The sequence below is a fragment of the Budorcas taxicolor genome, chromosome X, assembly GCF_023091745.1.
Source record: "Budorcas taxicolor isolate Tak-1 chromosome X, Takin1.1, whole genome shotgun sequence".
Classification (NCBI taxonomy): Eukaryota; Metazoa; Chordata; class Mammalia; order Artiodactyla; family Bovidae; genus Budorcas; species Budorcas taxicolor.
Window position 1 is genome coordinate 135,061,686 of NC_068935.1, and position 20,751 is coordinate 135,082,436.

General features: G+C 47.5%; 1 protein-coding gene across 2 annotated transcripts in view; it reads right to left on the minus strand.

Annotated features, from left to right (window-relative positions):
• The window catches only part of WWC3 (WWC family member 3), a 107,916-nt gene that overhangs the window by 16,578 nt on the left and 70,587 nt on the right, over window positions 1-20,751 (minus strand). For both annotated transcript variants that reach the window (XM_052662928.1, XM_052662929.1), the window contains exons 9-14: window positions 10,583-10,825; window positions 9,512-9,601; window positions 8,179-8,744; window positions 2,206-2,326; window positions 1,368-1,442; window positions 497-583 (exon numbers count right to left, since the gene is read on the minus strand). In XM_052662928.1, the coding sequence (XP_052518888.1) occupies window positions 497-583; window positions 1,368-1,442; window positions 2,206-2,326; window positions 8,179-8,744; window positions 9,512-9,601; window positions 10,583-10,825 (1,182 nt within the window). The remainder of the gene's footprint in view (window positions 1-496; window positions 584-1,367; window positions 1,443-2,205; window positions 2,327-8,178; window positions 8,745-9,511; window positions 9,602-10,582; window positions 10,826-20,751) is intronic.

Genomic DNA, 20,751 nt, shown 5'->3' on the forward strand with positions numbered 1-20,751 from the left:
CAGTCTGTGAAGATGACTCATGGGAGGGGAGGGTGTCGTCTGGCCTGAACGCCCATCACAGGGGGGGCTCACCCACCTGGCTAAGTGGGACTCCCCCTCCCACCCTTCAGGCACCCATCCTCCCGCTGGGGACAACTCAAATTCCCTTCTCCCAGTTCAGGCACCTCATCTGGTCTCAAGAGACGAGTGTGGCCGTGTCACCACCAAGCCTTGTGACCAGGAGAGACATCTTAAGCTCAAAGGCTACCGACGAAGGGCACAAAAACATTTCTCATCATGGCCACACACATAACCAGACTGGCTCCATGAATGCTACCTGCTTCCAATAATAAACCAGCCTCTTCTTAAAACTTATAATCTTTTATATTTCAGACAGACATGCCCTGGCGTTTTATTCTGAATTCAGGTTCTAAAATAGTCTTTTCCCCTGCCCAAACGGCCAAGCAGCACAGGTTAGCCGGCGGTGTGGTGTGGAGGAGGGCCTGGGGAAGCTTACATTTTGCAGTCTTCCTTTACCATCAGCCCAGCAAAGTTCTTCAGTTGGAGCACGTTTACAAGGAGACACTCATTGGCCCTGTCAAGCCTGGAAAATAAAACACGAGTTCACAGACTGCAAACTCCCTGAGGTGGACAAATCCTTCTGGTGCAACTACCACAGTGGCCCTCACCCAACTCCCAGGAGACTGGTGTGAAGTCTGGGAACATTTCTTATTGTCACAGCAAGTGGAGATTGGGGGGGGGGGCGGATACTGGATCTTGCTGCTGCTGAACACTCCAGAGTGCACAGGATGGCCCCCAACCAAGAACGACCCAGCTCCAAGGTCATGAGTGCCAACTCAGCTAGGATGACATGAGTAAGCAAAAGAAAGCTGCTGGGATGTGAATATCCTGCCTTGCTCCTCTGAGAACTGCTAGTTATCGCCTCAATAGAAACTGTAACTAGGGGACTTTCCTGGTGGTCCAGTGGCTAAGACTCCATGCTCTCAATGCAGGAGGTTGGAGTTCGATCCCTGGTCAGGGAACTAGATTCCACATGCTGCAACCAAGAAGTTGCATGCCACAACTAAAGAACCTGCATACACAATGAAGACCTGTTGTAGTCAAATAAATAAATAAAATTTTTTTTTAAGAAAAGAAAGAAACTGTAACTAGAATCTCAAACGCTTTGCACTGCAAAGCACCCAGCTCCCCGGGCTCCACAGGGTGACAGTCCCCAGCTGTGACTTGGTGTTGGGGGACAGCAATGGAACTGCTTACACAGGTCCCTTCATCCCTCCAGGCCTGTGGGCGGAGCTCTGAGTTGGTGGGCAGGCCCCAATCTACCCATCATCTTCACAATCCACAGGTAAAGAGTCTTCTATACTCACAGAAATCCAACATGGATCTGGGGCCCCTCGTTACTGCAAGCATCTCCACGAACAGGCTCGTCAGCATCCTCACTCCTGAACACAATCAGAAAAGGACCCATTACTCCAAGGGGATGTGGTTACTGTGGGCTCAGCAGAAACTCCTGCTAGGAGTGCTTCTTAGTGAGAGGGGCTTTATTAAGTGGGGACTGAAATAAATGCTCTGAAGTGAATGAAAGGGCACGGCAGGTCCCCAGGATCTATGACACCATCGCCCAGGGTGCCTGCCGACCAAGTGGTATTTTTGAGAAAATAACGGCATACCTCTGAAGACCACATGTGATGTTTAGGACAAAGTTCAAAACCATGTCCTTTAAAATGCTACACAATAAATGAGATGCGTACAGATACCCAAGGCAAAATAAATGACATCAAAGGTCTCAAACAAAATAAAGCCCAGAATCATTCTGCCCTTGCAAAGTGATTCCTTGAGCTGAGGAAAGTGGGAGGGATGGAGAGACATGGACATTCATTTCAAGTAAACATCCTTTCTAGAAAAAAACAGGTGTCTCTCGCACACTGATTCTCCTTTTCCAGCTCTATGGAGCTTGTGCCTTTCACTGCCCCCCGCCCAGGGCTGGAGAGAGAGCAGTTGTCCTAGAAACAGGGAGCCAGGCCAGTCCCCAGACACCACCCGGGAGTAGAGGGGTTCCCTGGGAATGCTAAGAGTCCCCTCCTGGGTGGAGAGAAAGTAGAAGAGCTGCACCCCACAGACACACACAGTGTCAAGCCAGACACGTATGGGCAGGGCTGTCTTTTGGGAAGTCAGCCCAGGGAGGGGAGAAGGTCAGATTCTAACCTTTTGTTGGGAGGTTCAAACACGCCGCTGTCGCTGGCCAGCGAGTAATCAGACAGGCAGGTGGACATGTGGCATGGTCTCTGCTCCAGCCTCTGGGCGCTGTCTTCTCGAAGGGTCACTGCTGTAAGCAAGAGACATGGCAGGCTCAGGAAGTGACAGTGCAGGAGGCCAGGTCACAGCACAGACAAAAGCACAAAGCGGCAGAGACAGGCCAGCATGCGCACAGATGTGTGCTTAACTACACTCTGCTCGAGAACCTTCTGATAATGAAAACTGGAAGATACGGGCTTCCGGCTACTTCTTTAAAAGCTCTTTAAATGACCATAAATCTCCTTTCACCTCCTTAATGAGCACACAGGACAGAAGGTGGTGGGAAGGCCCTGGGCATGGTGGCACTCTGAGAGAGTGTCAGGGAGACAGATCACTCAGGCATGAAGGACAGCGAGTTCTCTGAGAGCTGGGAGGGTCAGTGTTTCCTCTTTGATGCTGCCTGGTAGCCTCCACACTTCATACAAGAAATGTGGACTACACTGCTTCACAATTGGAAAACAGAATTAAAAAAAAAAAATCATCCCTAACAAAACGTAGTGACTTTCAAGTCAGAGGATATACAGATGCAACCCAGACTCGGCCTTTGTCAATGTCTCCGTGGCCCTTTTTTCTCTCTGACTGTAGCATCCTCCTCAGCAGTCCTGGGGACACACTGGTTTCCAGAAGGTTCTCCTGGGATTAGACAGTCTTGTCACTGAGCATCTTTACTTTTGTCTCAGACCTACTTTAACCAAGAACCACTGACATTCTCCCCTTAACCATTTCATCAAGTCCTTCTACTCCTTCCCTTACAGCACCAAGTGCCCTCTGCTGAATGTGACAATGGACACAGGGGCCTCCACACTTTCAAGAGAGGTACATGTGGTTAGAACACAGGCTTAAACCATGAAGCCGCAACTGAACCTCACTCTGGCATCACGATGCCTCTTGTTAGTCACGCAGGTCCCTCTGGTCTCTCTACTTTTCTTCAGGCATCTAAGCCCTAGAAATTGAAAATTTAGATACCTGCGCATCCCTAAGTTGAGGGAATTTCTCAACAAAATTTCTCACAAAATTTCTCTCTCATTGTGATGAAGATGTACGAAGAGAGAAATGAAATGAAAGGCTTAATCCTCAGTGATCGCAAGCTTAGTGCATTCCCTCAGTCCACCAATGACCAACTCTCTTTTCAACCAAATTATTCATTCACAGAACAATTAAACCCAAACACATTCAGTGGGGTGCAAAACAGATGGGGGTGTCTGTGGCTTGGTCTCACGATCTTAAGTGCAGACAAAAGCAGACAAAAGCTGACCTTCCAAAGGCGTGCAGCACCCATCTTAGGGGCCGCCAGCTCCGCCTCAGTCAGAGGCAAAAACTGACTCAGTCCCAGGGTGGCTGGAGGTACCGACTCACACATCATTGATCACCAATCCCAAGTCCAGCTCTGCTCATCATCCCTGCCCCATGGAAGAAACCAAAGCCCCCAGGTCTGAACTGCAGATGGAAGCCCTCAGGTTGCTGCATGGAACCCCAGAAAACACAACTGCTCACTATTTCCATTCCCAGTTCTGTCACTTGGCCTTACACATCTTTAAGGAAGTAACACCATGCAACAATCCAGTCAAATTCCAGGCAACCCGGTAACGTGACTCTGACAAAATTTCTCTCATTGCGATGAAGATGGATGAAGAGAGAAAGGAAATGAAAGGCTTAATCCTCAGTGTTCACAAGCTTACTGCATTCATGGAACAACAGGATGCAGGAGTAGACAGAAGAAGGAAGTATGGTCATCTGTTGCCCTGGGTGAGAAAAAAGCATATGGCAGACCCTACACTACACACCCCAACCGTCTGCTCTCGGGCTTCAAGGCAACGATGGGACAGTGGGGAGCAGCCAATGAAGTAAGGAAGAAACAGTCTTCTTCACATTTATTTTTAAAGCCCCTGAACTTTTCATCATGAAACACAGACTGACAGACACTGAGACCTAAGGACAATACCATTTGACAAAAAGTAAGAAAGTGTAAAGAAAATCATACTGTGGGCAAAGCTGCCAGTTGACATACTAAAATAATGGAAGTATTAAAGTCTAGGGGGAAATGAAAGGAGGAAAGAAATACTTCAAGCTTTTAAGAAAGTTCTTACACGATTTTCATAGCCAGATGAATACCACTGAAACGACAATATAAGATAACTGTTGAGCTACTTTAAAGGACAGCTATGAGCTATGCCCTTCCTGACCACGCCTTGACCATCCTAAATACACTGATTGACTGAACAAAGATGTGACACAGCCTGACCAGCAAGGCAAAGGCAAGTCCAAGGTCACTTACAGTCAATGTTTCTGTTGCGCCGCATGAAAAAAGAGATAAAAAAGCAGAAAGTGAAAGCACTGTAGAAGTTAAGCCAACAATTTAAACAGGATAAAGAATGTAATAAAAACATCAATAAACAGATGAATAAAGTAAAAATATTTATGGATTTATATTAGCAAATACCAGTGGGAATGAAAATAGGAATGGATTTCAACATCATGACACATCTGACTTTTAAAATCGGGGGAAGATAAAACTATAGTAAACATGTAAAAACTGCTGAAGATGACCATTTATTTTGCTCTTCCCCTGTCCCACCTTCAGTCTCCTCACACTGATTTAAAACACAATGGGTGACTGTGAACTTTGTGTAACTAAAATTTTATCTTGCTCAAGGTTGCTTGAGTCAAACTTAAACACATACTGTTATTAGACTGGAGACTGCAGGGAACCATAAATGAGGGGCGGGGTTAATATAATGAGTATTGAGATCCTCACCAACCTTATGAAGCTGTGATGACTCTAGGCTTGGGCACTCCCAAAGATCAAGGGAGGCCAGGAGTCATCCATTGTCCATGCCTCAAGCTGCTTACCCAACCCAGCCCTCATGGAGCACCCATCAGGACCCATTCATGGAGTCAAATACTTCTAGTTTGTAAGTGGTATTTGTAATTTGAGTGTGTGCTAAATTGCTTCAGTCGTGTCTGGCTCTGTGTGACCCTATGGACTGTAGCCTGCCAGGCTCCTCTGTCCATGGGATTCTCCAGGCAAGAATACTGGAGTGGGTTGTCATGCCCTCCTCCAGGAGATCTTCCCGACCCAGGGATCGAACCCGTGTCTCTAATCTCCTGCATTGACAGGAGGGGTCTTTACCACTAGCTCCACCTGTGAAGTGCTTATAATTTAAGTAATTAATTTGTAATTTGAATAGTTCTACTCAGAGTGTCATATACGAGTACACCACCAGATGGCAGTATCTGGCCATGCCAGAAGCAAAGCCCTCGGTCTAAGAATTGTGAAGCATCATAACATCCATCACAAAGAGGAAAAGAAAAGGAAGTCAGGATCAGAAATTAAGTCGGCTCTTCTCTTCCCCACTCTATCTTTATCCTGGACCGAAAGGGATGTTTGGCCTTGTGTGGACTTTCTGCATACACAAACTGACACTCTTGTATCTCGACCTTTAAAGAAACGTTGGTACGGGTGTGTGGGTGTGTGTACTCAGTTGTGTCCAACTCTTTGGACACATGCAAACCCCATGGACTGCATTCCATCAGTCTCCTCTGTCCATGGAATTATCCAGTCAAGAATACTGGAGGGAGTTGCCATTTCCTATTCCAGGGATCTTCCCAACCTAGGGATCACTGTGCCATCAGAAGTGGGCGGGGAACACAGAAAAGTAAGCTCAAGCAACAACAGACGCACAATTCAGTCCTTATTTTGTATTTTCTTTTTTGAATCACAGGAATAAACATGGCATACTGAACCTGTGATTATAATGAAGAACAAAGTGAATAAAGTTCCTCCGGACATGTGAATTATAGAAACGACGTATATGGGGATATGAAAGGTGTGTTTGCAAACACAGAGGGGAAGACACTGAAATAAGAGATGCCAAAAAGCTCCAGGACTGCCTAAGAATATACTAGATCTCTGGTTAAACACATAAATGTTACAATAAACTATTATATATATATATATATCAGTACTGAATATTCATTGGGAGGACTGATGCTGAAGCTGAAGCTCCAGTACTTTGGCCACCTGATTTGAAGAACTGACTCATCTGTAAAGATCCTGAGGCTGGGAAATATTGAAGGTGGGAGAAGGAGACAACAGAGGATGAGATGGTTGGATGGCATCACCAACTCAATGGACATGAGTTTGAGCAGGCTCTGGGAGATGGTGATGGACAGGGACAGGGAAGCCTGTCGTGCTGCAGTCTACAGGGTTGCAGAGTTGGACATGACTGAGCAGCTGAACTGAACTGAATAACCAGCACTGCTGTTGTTTAGTTGCTAAGTCGTGTCCAACTCTTTTGTGACCCCATAGACTGCAGTCTGTCAGGCTCCTCTGTCCATGAGATTTCCCAGGCAAGAATACTGGAATGGGTTGCTATTTCCTCTTCCAAGGGATCTTCCTGACCGAGGGACTGAACCCATGTCTCCTGCTTGGAAGGCAGATTGTTTACCGCTGAGCTATCAGGGAAGCCCAATAACCAACATGGTTATACATAAAGAAGAACTGATGGGTAACAGAATGGTGGTGAGTGGAAGAGTTCACAAAGATCACCTCATTTAAGGGCAAGGAAGGTGAGACTTAGCCCCATTCAAAGATGCGCTTGAGGTTACACAGCTAATGAGTCAACAGGACAGGGAATAGGGGCTGGGTCTAAGCTGCTAGTTTGAAGCCATTTCCACTACCTTGGGTTTATACTCACGTTTTCTCTCTCTCCTTTGCTACTAAAACACTTAACAGTACAGAACCAGGGTTTCTCAGTCTTGTTACTACAGACACCTTGGCTGGATCATTCTTTGTAGTGGGGACCATGCTGTGGGCTGAAGGATGTTGAGCAGTGCCGCTGGTCTCCACCCACCAGATGCCAGTAGTACCATCACCGCCACCAGCCCCTCAGCTACGACAACTGAAAATGTCTTGAGACACAGCCAAGTACCTCTAGGGGGCAAAAACACCCCTGGTTGAGATCCACAGTGCTCTACAAATTATCTACTGTTTGCCTGAATGGAATGTCTGAAAACAGTTTGGCCGTGCAAATGGAAGTTAATTAAATGGGCGGCGGTTTTTTATCTTCTCCAAAAATGAAGTGGGTTCAAATCACTGGAGGTTGGCTCACAAAAGCACATGGGGTCAAGAGAGGGAGGACTGAAGCCCAGGTTCGGCTTTGTGCACCATCCATCAGCCAGAATACCCTCTGAAACAGCAGACTGGTTTTCCACGTGGGCTACCTGTTGACAAGCTGAATTGACAGCAACTAGACAGATGAAATTCTCATGGCTACGTGATTCTTGATCTGAACAGCATCAGAGAAATCGATTTGGTAGCAAGCACTGATGCTCACAGGTATGCCTTTTCACTTCCTCCATGATAGACAAGTACAAGAACAAAGGATAAAGAGTGAAGTTACAGGGCCAAAGGAAGATTTCCGGGGGGCTATAGGCGGACAGCCACCCCAGTGCTTTTCTGAGGCAGGCACACACAGAAATGCTCCATCTGGGCACACTCCCTGGGAACTTCACTATGGCCCGAGTACTTCTTTATCAGGCTCCCAGTGTGGAGGAACAGGTGGTTCTTATCTTTATTTATAACAACTAACATTCTGAAAACTAGCAAAATACCGGGAAAGACTATGACAGTCTTTCCATGGAAACTTGTCAGTTTCCATGACATTTCAAGGACCAGGGACAAGACAAAAGCAAAAGCACGCAGGCAGAGTGGGCGTGCGGGCTTCCTCATCTGTCATCGAGGACCATCCATCGAGGGTCCTACTAAGCTGAGCACCCCTGAGGCCACAGCAGAGCAGCTGGCCTCCCTGCACATGGCTTCCTCAATGAGCTTGGATCCTCGCCTCCCAGCCTGGGGCACCCATGGGACTCATCGGTAGTTACCTGCAGCTGTGGGAGCAGTGGCCACTTGGGGTCCTCGCTCATGAGATCCTTCCCCGTCCCCGGGGCACCCATGCGGCGGCAGGGCCACAGCGCCCGGCAGGTCTTCGTCTCCCAGGGCAGCAGCCTGAGCCCGCAGCCTGTCCAGGGCACCCAGGCCTGCCACCTCGAAGCCGTCACTGAGCTGGGCCAGGGGCGAGTCTCGAGAGGCCGGGAGGAAGGGCGTGTCCAGGGGAGAGCTGGGAGGGGACAGCGAGGATAGGGAGGACCGCGAAGACAGGGAAGCCAGCGACTGTGGCGTGTCCAGGGAGCGCCTCGGCTTGTGCAGGCCCGGGGCTGCCGCGGTATCCGCCAGGCCCACATCCCGGCCCAGGGAGTCGAAGGGCACAAGGTCGAAGCGCAGGAGCGGGCCGCCCTCGGCGTCAGGCTTGTCGTACTGTGGGAGCCCGTAGATGTCGGTGAAACTGACGGAGCTCAGTGAGCCCCGGCTGGAAGCCAGAGAGCCCCGGCTGGAGGCCAGGGAGCCGCGGCTGCTCCCCGAGGACATGGTCAGGGTGCTGGCAGACAGGCTGAAAAGAGAAGAGCAGCCTGGAGCCCATGGCTGGAGCCCACTCGACCCCACCCAAGGCCAGCCTCTGGGAAGCTCCAGGAGCAAAACCCTGCCTTGTGCTCATCAACCTCACCTGTGAGCTGTTTAAGACACCCACTCCCCACCCTTGAGTTCGTGACTATTTCCTTTGTTTCTGTGCATGTCAGTAGAGAACACAGGTTAACATCCAGGACTCTTGCCCGAGTTTAACTTCCAGCTCACACTCAGACTAGCTGAAGGTATTTTTTGGTCAAGGGCTTTTTGACCTTTCTGAGCCACCCACTTTCTTGGGTGGGGAGTGCTGTGATGAGAACAGTTCCTGCCTCAAGGCACTCTTAGGAGGGGAACTGAGAAAATAATACACAGAAAGCCCTTTACACCAATACAGTTAAGTACTTGAACTCCAGACCTATTACTGAGCATCCACATCTTAAAGATATTTGTGCCTTAAAGAAATAAAAATGTATGTGTGCATATAGGTACATGAAAATATATGGTTTCTGATGCTGTGAGCTACAAAATCCTTGGGCAAATCTGAGTTATTCTGAAGTCCCACTTGGTGATCTCCTCAGTGTCCTTGGATCATATATGATACGAGCAGCTCCTCTTAAAAAATATCATGTATCCACTTTTCTGTCCTGTGTTTACAACCACTTCAGGTTCTTAGTTCTGGGAGAGAAAACCAAGCTAAAGGGCATTGTGAAGCTCATGATCACATCATTACAAGATGATAATCAAGCTACTCACCTTTGTAACTGGGACTGGAGATAGGACGTGAGGCGGGTGGCTTCTTCCAGCTGCATCAGGAGACAGTTTCTTTTTTCCTGAAGCAGAATCCTATAGGTATGAAAACAGTCCACTGGTGGATTTCAAAGATAGCAAGTATATTTTCCTAACAAGAAATGCAACTATTAATTCCCCCGAACTGACTGAGGTTTGAATGACTAAATTCTAAAAAGCACATCCAGGTCATAAACACCAAGATAACAGAGATGTGTGTTGTTTTGCTTGAAAATGTACCACCAGCCCCCTGAACAGCACCTGATACACTGGGTGGGTAGGCAGATAGATAGATGGGTGAGTGGATGGATGGGCGGATGGATGGATGGATGAGTGGATAGATGGGTGGATAGAAGGATGGATAAATCAATGGGTGGGTAGCTGCATGGACTGACGGATACAGGGGTGGGAGGATGGCAGGCTGATAGATGGTTGAGTGAACAGCAGTTTGGATGGACAACAGTAGATAAGAAGACGGGCATAAAGATGGGAGGATGGGTGTGGGTAGATGAACAGATAGATGGAGAGTAGACTAGAAGATGGGTACAAATGCCCAGCATGCCATAATCTACTGCCATTCCCTGGAACAAATCAGAGTCCCTCATTTTTAAGCCCTCTTCCAGGCAAAACCATATGAAATTCTAACATCCACAGAATTCAAAGATCAAGCCCAAAATAAAAAAGCCACTGCCCAAGTGTGGGAGGTAGTTTTCTCTCTACTTTTTCCTATGGGGTGGGTAAGGACAATGTCCTGAAAATACAGGGGCAGGGCACCCGGCACCTGCAGCGGGAGCAGGCAGGGTCTAAGTCATGGGTTCCCCGGTCTTCTTCCCTCCTCTATCCCCTTCTCGACCATCTCCCACTTGTGAACAGGGGCCAGGAGTCTTGGAGCCCTGAGTAGAGCTGGGACCCCTGGAGGACAGGCAGGTACATGCTCCTTCCACCTTCCACCAGGCAGTAGCTGCCGGAGGAATCAGTGACCATGTGCAGTCGTGCAATCTGGCTTTGCCAGCCGCTCCTCCGGCGCTACCTGCCCACCTTTCGGTGGCGCCCTGCATGGACGTGGCCCGGGTGCGCTGGATCTCCTCCTCCAGGCGCCGCCGCTCCTCCTCCAGTCTCATCACGTCCTCTGCCGGCCGCCTCTGCTGGATGATGAGCTGTAGCTCTTGAAGCAGGGCCTCCTTCTCCTTGACGAGCTGCAGCCGGTCCCTGTCAGCCTCAGCCAGGCCCGGCCACGACTCACTCTCCAGCTGGGCCAGCTGCTGCTGGATGTTTGAGACTCTGCAGGAAAGGGACATGGGAAGATCCACGAACTTGATGAAACACACGTGTCTTCACACAGTCTCAGCACCGTCACGCAGATTCTAGAAACTCACGCTGACCAATTGCGGAATGACTGCACTGAGTCAACCTCACATGGCACAAATAAGGGATCTGGAAGTGAGGTGGAACAAACCTGATGTGGAAACCCTTTGCATCATCTGCCCTGGCCTATGACATCTGGGATGACAGTAAGGATGTTTGTTGCAGGGCTTCCCAGGTGGCTCAGTGGTAAAGAATCACCTGCCGTTGCGGGAGACCTGGGTTTGATCCCTGGGTTGGGAAGATTCCCCGGAGGAGTGCATGGCAACCCGCTCCAGTATTTTTGCCTGAAGAGTCTCATGGACAGAGGAACCTGGCGGGCTACAGTCCCTGGCGGGCTACAGTCCCTGGGGTCACAGAGTTGGACATGACTGAAGCAACTGAGCACACACGCATGTTTGTTTCAAAAAGACCCCGATTCACCCACATGCCTGGCGTTGCTTCCTATATGTGCTGTTTTGGAACGAGACAGAGCCGGCTCATTTCTCTCCACACCCACTCCCTTATCAGTAGTTGAACACTGTGCTAGACGCACGAGAGATGCTTCCAGCTGCCTGCCTTCTCTGTGCACCTAGCTGCGGAGCCCACCTTGAGAAAACCCAGAAGAGAATCACAGCCCTCATGGGATCCTCAAGAGTGCCAGAGGCCTTGACCATGAAGGATATTCAAAATGCCTGGCAGAGAGCAGGTACTCAACCAAAGCTAAACACGTGAAACGGAGAATGAACACACCAGCAAGTATATGAAAGAATGGGAGTCAAGTCGCAGTGAGCCTGGATGTGATGCAGGGTACCCCTTAAGCTGCAGAAATACAGCTCTTGTCACCCCCACCCTGTGCACCCAAATGGCCCGCGGGCCCACTGGGCAGACAGACTAGTGTCCTGAAGTTGTGCTGAAGGCAGAGGAAGTGAAAGAGACATGGCCCATGTTTTTAGAGATCCCTAAAAGCAGGAGCATGATGTTTTAAGTCCTTTATGTTTATATGTGGCTCAAGATGGGGGTGGCTTCTGGGCAGAGAGAAGGATTTGCAGACCTGACCAGAAGCCAGCCGTGTACCGGACAGAGGTTGGCACATGGGCCCAAAACTAAATCCAGTGACTTCTCTGAGGTCACAGAGAGCTGTGAGGGTAGCAAAGTGGCAGGTGCACTCAGTGCTCTAGCCTCAAGACTGTGGTTCTCAAAGTGGGGTCCCTGAGTCAGCCTCAGTATCACCTGGGAGCTCGTTACAAATGCAAACTTCAGGTACCACCCCAGATCTGCTGAACACCATGCTCTGCAGATGGAGTGGGGCAACCCAGGTTTTGACAAGCCCTCCTAGGTGCTTCTTGCCAAGTGTGACACCCACTGCTTTTCAGGCACCCCAGCCTGGTCTGGAGAATGCGAACTGTCCTTGGAGCTTAGGGCTTCCATCAGGCAGGGATAGGATGATCCTCACTAAAATGAGAAAGGCACGAGTACTTCTGAGACTGTCCCATTTGGTGCTCAGGACACATATCGTGAATCAAAGCTGGTGTCCTCGCTGGGTCCAAACTTCAGAATCCGTCTCAACACCGTGCTTCCTCGCAGATACTGACAGTCAACTGGCATTGGCCCATGTGTTAAGGGCTGTGGGATATCCCTGTACCAGTCTGAGCTGCTCCTGAACTAGACATGAGCATGAGATTAGTCAATCTGACAAAAGGATTGGCCAAGGCGCCTTCTTCAAGGGAAGAAGCTGAAGCTCCAACACTTTGGCCACCTGATGCGAAAAGCCAACTCATTGGAAAAGACCCTGATGCTGGGAAAGATTGAGGGCAGGAGAAGGGGACCACAGACAGAGGGTGAGATAGTTGGATGGGGTCATTGATTCCATGGATGTGAATTTGAACAAGCTCCAGGAGATGGTGAAGGACAGGGAAGCCTGGCGTGCCACAGTCCATGGGGTCACAAAGAGTCAGACATGGCTGAGCGACTGAACAACAACAACCTTCTTCAAGCACCAAACCAATTAGAAAATCCACAGTCATGAAAAGAAAAGCGTATACAAGTCATAGTTTAAATGTGCACGTTTTACTCAAGCCCAATTCCCCAAGAAGGTAAAGAAAATAGCTGAATGTCAGTAGCTTTATTAGGCAAATTCTTTTCTAACATAAGACCAATTTCCTGCAAATGTGTTGGAAAATGGTGCCAAACCATGTCACTGAAAAAACTAATGACAGATGCAGCTCAACAGGGTTAGGAATCCAACTGAGCTTAAGCATCTACCTCTCTCTAATTAGTGTAATTAAAATTTATGGCAGTCATATAACTGAAGCCCAAGGAAGCACTCCAAGCAGACCCATAAATCAGCACCAAATCAGACATTAGACCTAGCAAAATTTTTGGAACATTCTACTGTAGATCAAGCCAAGTCAAAGGTAGGGAATAAATATAGAAGAGATGTACAAAGAGCAAATCCATTGGGTCCTCGTAATTTTTCATTTCAATGTATACAGGAAAGCCTATTTGAGCCCAAGTAAAGTTAGCAGTGTTACCTGGTCATATATAATAATAATTCTCATACTACAAGCACACATATTTTTAAAAGCACTCTTTTTGAGTTTTCTGAAGTTAACATGTGAGGAGATCAAGATTCCATTTGCATTGGCCAGCTCCAGGTTAGCCACCACTGCACGGGGATTCAAGTTGCTGAGGGTGGGTGGAGATCCAATCCTAGATAATCCTGCTTTTTCCAGGAAAATCTCAAGTGACTCAGTCATGTCCAACTCTTTGAGGCCCCATGGACGGTAGCCCACCAGACTCCTCTGTCCATGGGATTCTCCAGGCAAGAATACTGGAGTGGGTTGCCATTTCCTTCTCCAGGGATCTTCCCAACACAGGGATAGAATCCATGTCTCCTGCATTACAGGCAGATTCTTTACCATCTGAGCCACCAGGGAAGCCCCCAAGTAATATCCACTATCAGAACAAAGAATAAAGAAAAAACTGTAGTACAAGAGGAAAGAGAGGCAAAGGGCAGATTTCCAAAGGTCTGCCCACTGTGAGCATAAAAGAAACAGTACAGTGACCAAGATTAAACAGTGTACTGTAACTTTCCAGAGCTCAAAAGAAAAAGCTGTATGGACATATGGTGAGGGGTGACTCCTGTAGCAGAAACAATTTGGGTGAAGCTGACTTAATGTAACCCACCTGGAAAGGTTGTTTGGGCTGTTCTGAGCACTAGATGAGCACACTGTGCTTAAGAACAAGGTTTATTGCTTTTTTTTAAAAAAAAGTAACTGAATTTCATAGCACTGCGAATCACTGCAGAGCTCCCTATGAATCTAGAGGAATACTGGCATATATTGTGTGTGTTAGTCGCTCAGTCATGTCTGACTCTTTGTGACCCCATGGGCTGTAGCCCACCAGGCTCCTCTGTCCATGGAACTCTCCAGGCAAGAACACTGGAGTGGGTTGCCCTTCCCTTCTCCAGGGGATATTCCCGAACCAGGAATCAAACCCAGGTTTCCTGCATTGCAGGCAGATTCTTTACTGTCTGAGCCACAAGGGAAGCTGACTGGAATAGACTAGAAAGTGTAATTTCTTTCTCTAGATCCATAATCTGGAGTTAGACATTTGGGGGTCTGCTCTTAGCGAGGCTGAGAGAAGCATATGTCTGTCTGTGTGTACCGGGAACCAAGAATGCTAGAATTCTTTCTTGCACAAGTGGTGTCTTGAATGTTTGCCACAGAAGAGGCAGGATGGCTTTACCTTTAAAACAATAAGCCTTGTGTACCATGCTGCTGGTCCAGAAAAGAGTATCTGCAAGGCGGACCCTTCCTGTGTTAGGATTACTGGATCCAAGAGACCTTCTACCTCAGGCTAAATAACAAATGTACAGTTCTGATGTCCCTTCTATATCCACACCCAGTAGCTGATATGCAGTGTGAAATTGGAACCCCACTCTTGCAAACACCATCATTCCAATTCCAGAAAATAAAGGGAAAACCATTTCCAGAAAGGCTATTTCCTACCATATTCTCTCAGTGAAATGAAACATAAGGAAACAAAGCGAGGTCACGATTAAAATTTGCAAAAAAAGAAACTTTTCCAAGTCCCCCCTCCTTTTTTTTCTTTGGCTGCACCATGTGGCTTGTGGGATCTTAATTCCCCAATCAGGGATTGAACACGGGACCATGGCAGTAAGAGCACATAACCCTAACTACTGGACTGCTAGGGAACTGCCCAAGTTCATTTTCAAAGAGAATCAAGATCAACTTAAAACTGGCGAGGGTTTGTTTTTTCCCTGAGAGTCAGCTGAATTTACTGATTTTTATTTTTGATAGGTAACCCCTTTTATAGCCTATATATATCCTCTCATAAATGTCTTTTAAAGGCTTTAAGACACACGTCCCTGTGCACAGAATAGTCAAGAAATGAAAGCAAGTTCTCAGTCAAGCACTCCAGTCTCATGTTTATCATGTGATTTCTAAATTTCACCCCTTAAACAGGCCTAATGTAGACAGAAGTCAAATATGAATCATTTTTCCCTTACTATTTTTGCCCAAACACCTTTTCTATTACAACCCGGGCACCATTAAACCATGAATGGAAACCTGCATTTATGTGGCAGAAACTGCTCAGACCCTTACGATTCATGTGGAAATCTTAAATATGACTTGCATTTTGCAAAGAAGAAAATGTGCTTTTAATATTGCATAGTTTACATATTCAGAGTAATCCCCAGTTCTTTGAATTTATATCTCAACTCTGGGATCTACGATACAATTTTGCACGTTCCTAAAATACTGCCACTTTCTGGAACAGAAATGGAACTCCAGGCCAGCCACAACCCTGACTCAGGGTGAGGGGACATGACGGACCCAATGCCACGTTCTAGGACATGGTGCCAGGTTAGAGTCTCGTGCCTTCAGATGTCAATTACAGCTGTAAACTTGATGCTTTTTATGTTTTCTCTCTTTAGTTTTTTTTCTGCAAATATCTATTTAAATGGAAATCAAAAGTCCACCACAGTCTCATCTGAGATCTGAGTCGTATGGACAGTGAAATCACTTTACCTCAATGAACTAAATCTTGGTCAACTAGTGTCTATTCAGCTCAAGTCTTTACACTGGAAACTCATGGAGTCTGACTCTAGACCATGTGGCATAAGAAGGGCCTACGTTCCCTGGTGGGCTTGTGGTTGGGAATCTGCCTGCCAAGGCAGGGGTCACGAGTTTCATCCCTGGTCCAGGAAGGTCACACGTGCTGTGGAGCAACTAAGGCTGTGTGCTACAACTACTGAGCCTGTGTACCTAGAGCCCGTGCTCTGCAACAGGAGAAGCCACCAGGAGAAGCCCATGCACCTCAGCAAAGAGTAGCCCCCGCTCGCCACAACTAGAGAGAAAGTCCATGCAGCAGCAAAGACCCAGCTCAGCCAAAAATAAATAATCTTTTAAAAATTTATAAAAAAAAAAGATGGGCCTACAAATACCCCAACACCCCTCCCTGCCCTCACATCTTCTCCCCTCTGAACAAACAGAGCTTCAGAATGACTTCTTTAAATGGAAAGCAGATGGTCTCCAGGTTTCTTTCTCTTGGCCTGTTTCCTTTGTCTCTCACGGCCGTGCCCCACTCCCAAACCCAGATACACCGTCACTGGAGAACTGAAGGGAAAATCCAAGGGACTGATCGAATTCAGCTGGAATCCTAACGCTCCATCAGCGACGGCACAGGACCCGTCCTGGCAACAAACACTGAGACGCGGAGACACAGGCCAGGCCAAATGTTTTGTTCCTATCAGGACGGCAAGTGTTTCTATGGAAACAGCTACAGTTTGTGCACAGTTCTGGAACAAGCACTCTTAGGTTAAAAATAAGGAGACATCTGCGTCATCAGGATTGCTTCAAGAAGACTTGTTCCTCCAAACTGGCTTTGAAAATTTCTTTCAAGTTTTTAACCAATAGTGTGAAAATACTCCTATCATAAGGTCTGCCTTGGGAACCAAAGTGATGTTCCTGAAGGAAAAGGAAGAAACAGTTGTTGGAATATATTTTACATGACCTAGAGGGCTTCCAAGTGGTAAAGAATCCACCTGCCAATGCAGGAAACACAAGAGACAAAGAATCGATCCCTGGGCCGGAAATATTCCCTTGAAGGAGGAAATGGCAACCCATTCCAGTATCCTTGCCTGGAGAATCCCATGGACAGAAGAGCCTGGTGGGCTACAGTCCATGGGTTGCAAAGAGTTGGACACGACTGAGTGACTGGGCACACATGACCCAGAGTTGAAAACAAAACTAGTCACCATGACAGTGGTGGTCTGGTCTAGAGAATTCTCTAGAAATCATACCATCGTTTGGAATTATGAGTTCCACTTCTATAAACTTCCTTTAAATCTGAAGAGACATGAAATCCCTCATTGTTCAGAACATTTATTGTCTTTTGATGATTTCCCAACTCTGAGAAAGAACCTCGAATCTAGATATACAAGGAAATACATCAAGGCATCAGCTTTTCCTCATTTAGAAGTGGCAAAGCCCAGGAAATTTTACAGAGGGGAAGGAAGCTAATCTTCGTGGGGTGCAGCCTGGCAACAAGAGGAATGCCTCAAGGATGTTTTCAAGCAGGTGAAACTCCAATGAAAGCACCAAACTAACTATCAAATATCAAGATCCACAGCCTAAGTGATCCTTGACCATAAAGCAAGCCTCAGAGAACTCTCTCTGGGGTTGTTCTGCCCTGCCCCCTAAGAAACTTGCAATTATACAACTCTGCCCTGATCCCTGCGCCCCCTTGATTGAGAAAGCTTTCCTCAACACATGGGCAGCGGGAATTCCAACATCCCTCAGGGCCCAGCTCCAAAGCTGTTTTTTCCAACACCCAAGAGGAGGATTCATGACGGGGTGGTCCATGACCACAAGCCCTTCTGAATGACCACGAAAGCCCAGGAACCACAAACTGAGCTGGGAGCAATGATGTGTCATGTGAACACAATTTCTGAAATGAACAGACCATGACCTGCCTCCATGAGATCCTGAAGGGCATGCGTGTCTAAAGGCCTTTTCTTCTTGTAAATCCAGGGGAATTAGCCCAAGGCTCATACCAGGATGAGGGTTTTGGGGGCAGGAGCCAGGAGCAGAGCAGCTGACCTGGCGCTGACCTGGGTCCAAGAATTCCTTCCACCCGCCTGTTCATAGGGGTGAAGGTCAAAGAGCATGTGTGATCTAAGGGGACCTCTGTTTACTCTTTCAGTAAATATTCACCAGACACTTAGTTTCTGGAATTATAGTCATGAGCTAACTGGATAAAAATTTCTGCCCTCATGAGACTTCCATTCTTGCAGGGAAAAACAAACAGTTAAAAAAGCAAACACATAAAATATGGGCTCCCCAGGTGGTGCTAGTGGTAAAGAACCCGCCTGCCAATGCAGAAGACACAAGAGATGCAGATTCGATCCCTGGGTTGGGAAGATCCTGGGGAGGAGGGCATGGCAACCCACTCCAGTATTCTTGCCTGGAAAATCCCATGAACAGAGGAACCTGGCGGGCTGCAGCCCATGGGATCCCAAAGAGCTGGACATGACAGAAGAGACTTAACAGGCACATGCATAAAGTATAGAGCAGGTTAGCTGGTTACATTTGCTGGGAGAATCAGGGTAATGGGGTGGTAGATGGGAGTGATCCTTTATTCAGAATGATGAGAAAAGTGTCTCTGACAGTGAGCAGAAGGAGAGCAGAGGCCACATGACCCTTTGAGGCCAAGCATCCCATTGCAGGCAGAGGAAACAGCAGGGGCCAAGGGTACTGTGTTACTTGCCTTGCATTTCTGTAACAAATGATCACAAACTTGGGAGGCTTACAACAACACATATCATTACCTTACAGTCCCATCCAAGTACTAACCAGGCCCGACTCTGCTTAGCTTCCAAGATCAGATGAGATCGGGCACATCTGGGGTGGTATGGCTGTAGACCTTACAATTCCAGATGACAGAAGTCAACAATGAGTGACAGGACTGTGATTCTTCTGGGGGCTCAACGGAAGAATATATTTTACAGCGGTTTCTAGGGGCTGCTCACTTTCCTTGGCTCACGGGTCTGCATCACTCTGATCTCGGCATCCATCCTCACATCTCCTTCTCTGCTTCTCCCTCTTCTAAGGACCCTTGGGATTACATTGAGCCTATCGAGGTAATCCCTGGTGACTCAGATGGTAAAGAATCTGCCTGTGATGTGGAGACCCGGGTCCAAACCCGGGGTCGGGAAGATCCCCTGAAGAAGGATATGGCAACCCACTCCAGTATTCTTGCCTGGATAATCCCATGGACAGAGAAGCCCGGTGAGCTACAGTCCATGGGGTCACAAAGAGACGGACACAACTGAGTGACTAAATGGCTACCATCAAGGTGATCTAGCATCATCTCCCCACCCCGAGATCTCTAACTTGAGGCCATCTGCAAAGCTCCTTCCGCCAAGGAAGGTAACAGAGTCATGGGTTCTGGGGATTAGGATATGGACATCTCAGGGGCCATTACTGTGCCAACCTCCAGCACTAAACCAGGAGTGTGCCTGACAGGTGTTAGGCCCAATGTGTGTGAGGAACACTGAGGGAGCCAGCATGGCTGGAACAGGCTAATGCCTTGAGTCAGTGGAAGACTTGTCCTTGGGTCTTGCCACACACAGTAGGGATTTCAGAGCAAGATAAGAAGCCGAAGAGTCAGATTTTTTGATGGCAGCAAGAAACTCTGGGCCATCTGAGTCTTTGCTGGGGGGACTGTCCTGGGTATTGTGGGGTGTTGAGCAATAATGGGATGCCAGAAGGGCCCTCTCTCCAGTCACGAGAACCAAAAACATCCCCTGGGGCGCCACCCCCATCCCTTAGGGGCTGATGGAATCTAACATGTTGTGAAAGGAGTGCTTGTCTGCAAAAACAATTCAGACCCGGCAATTTAAATAACTGAAAGTATGCTGATCTGCACCATCAGTACACCATTCCCTGCAACCTTCACCAGGGAAGGACGTGACAACTCACAGAATGTGTTTGTCCATGACTCCAAAAAAATGTACAAAAAATGATGGTATTTAACCAGGATGAGGAGACACAGAAATCAGGGCTCTCCGTTGCTACTGATGGCAGGGTAAAGCATATAGGTCATTTTGGAAGACAATTCAGTGGGACTGATCAGAACTTCCAACATAAAGGTCTTTAGACCCATATGTTTCCTTGCTAAGTATCTGTCCAAGGAAACAGGTATTCCTGCAAGGCTGGGGCCTATACATAGATGTGCACTATTTGTGAAAATAAAAAAAAAACTGGAATCATTGAGATGTCCATCCAGAGAGGATGGTTGTAATCATTAGAAAAGCTATGCATCATATACTAGATTTAACTACATTGAGCTTCATTTACTTAAATGTTTACATAAAACCTGGAAGGTTTCACACCAAATCATTAATGGTGGGAGGTAGGATTAGAGAGGAAGTTAAGATGGGAGGTCTCTATTGATTGCATCTTTGACAAAAGCAATGTATTCATGTATTATTTACGTAATAAAAACAAGCAGGAAAACACACAGGTATATATATGCTAAATCGTGTCCAACTCTGTGACCCCATGGACTGAAGCCCGCCAGGCTCCTCTGTCTATGAGATTCTCCAGGCGAGAATCCTGGAGTGGGTTGCCATGCCCTCCTACAGGGGATCTTCCCAACCCAGGGATCAAACCCAGGTCTCCTGCACTGCAAGCAGATTCTTTACTGTCTGAGTCACCAGGGAAGCCCTATATATACACACAAATAAATGCAAGCATACATATGTTACATGTGTACACAGACATACAAGCAGATTTGTACATGCTTCTGAACCCTGTGTGTCTATACATATAGGC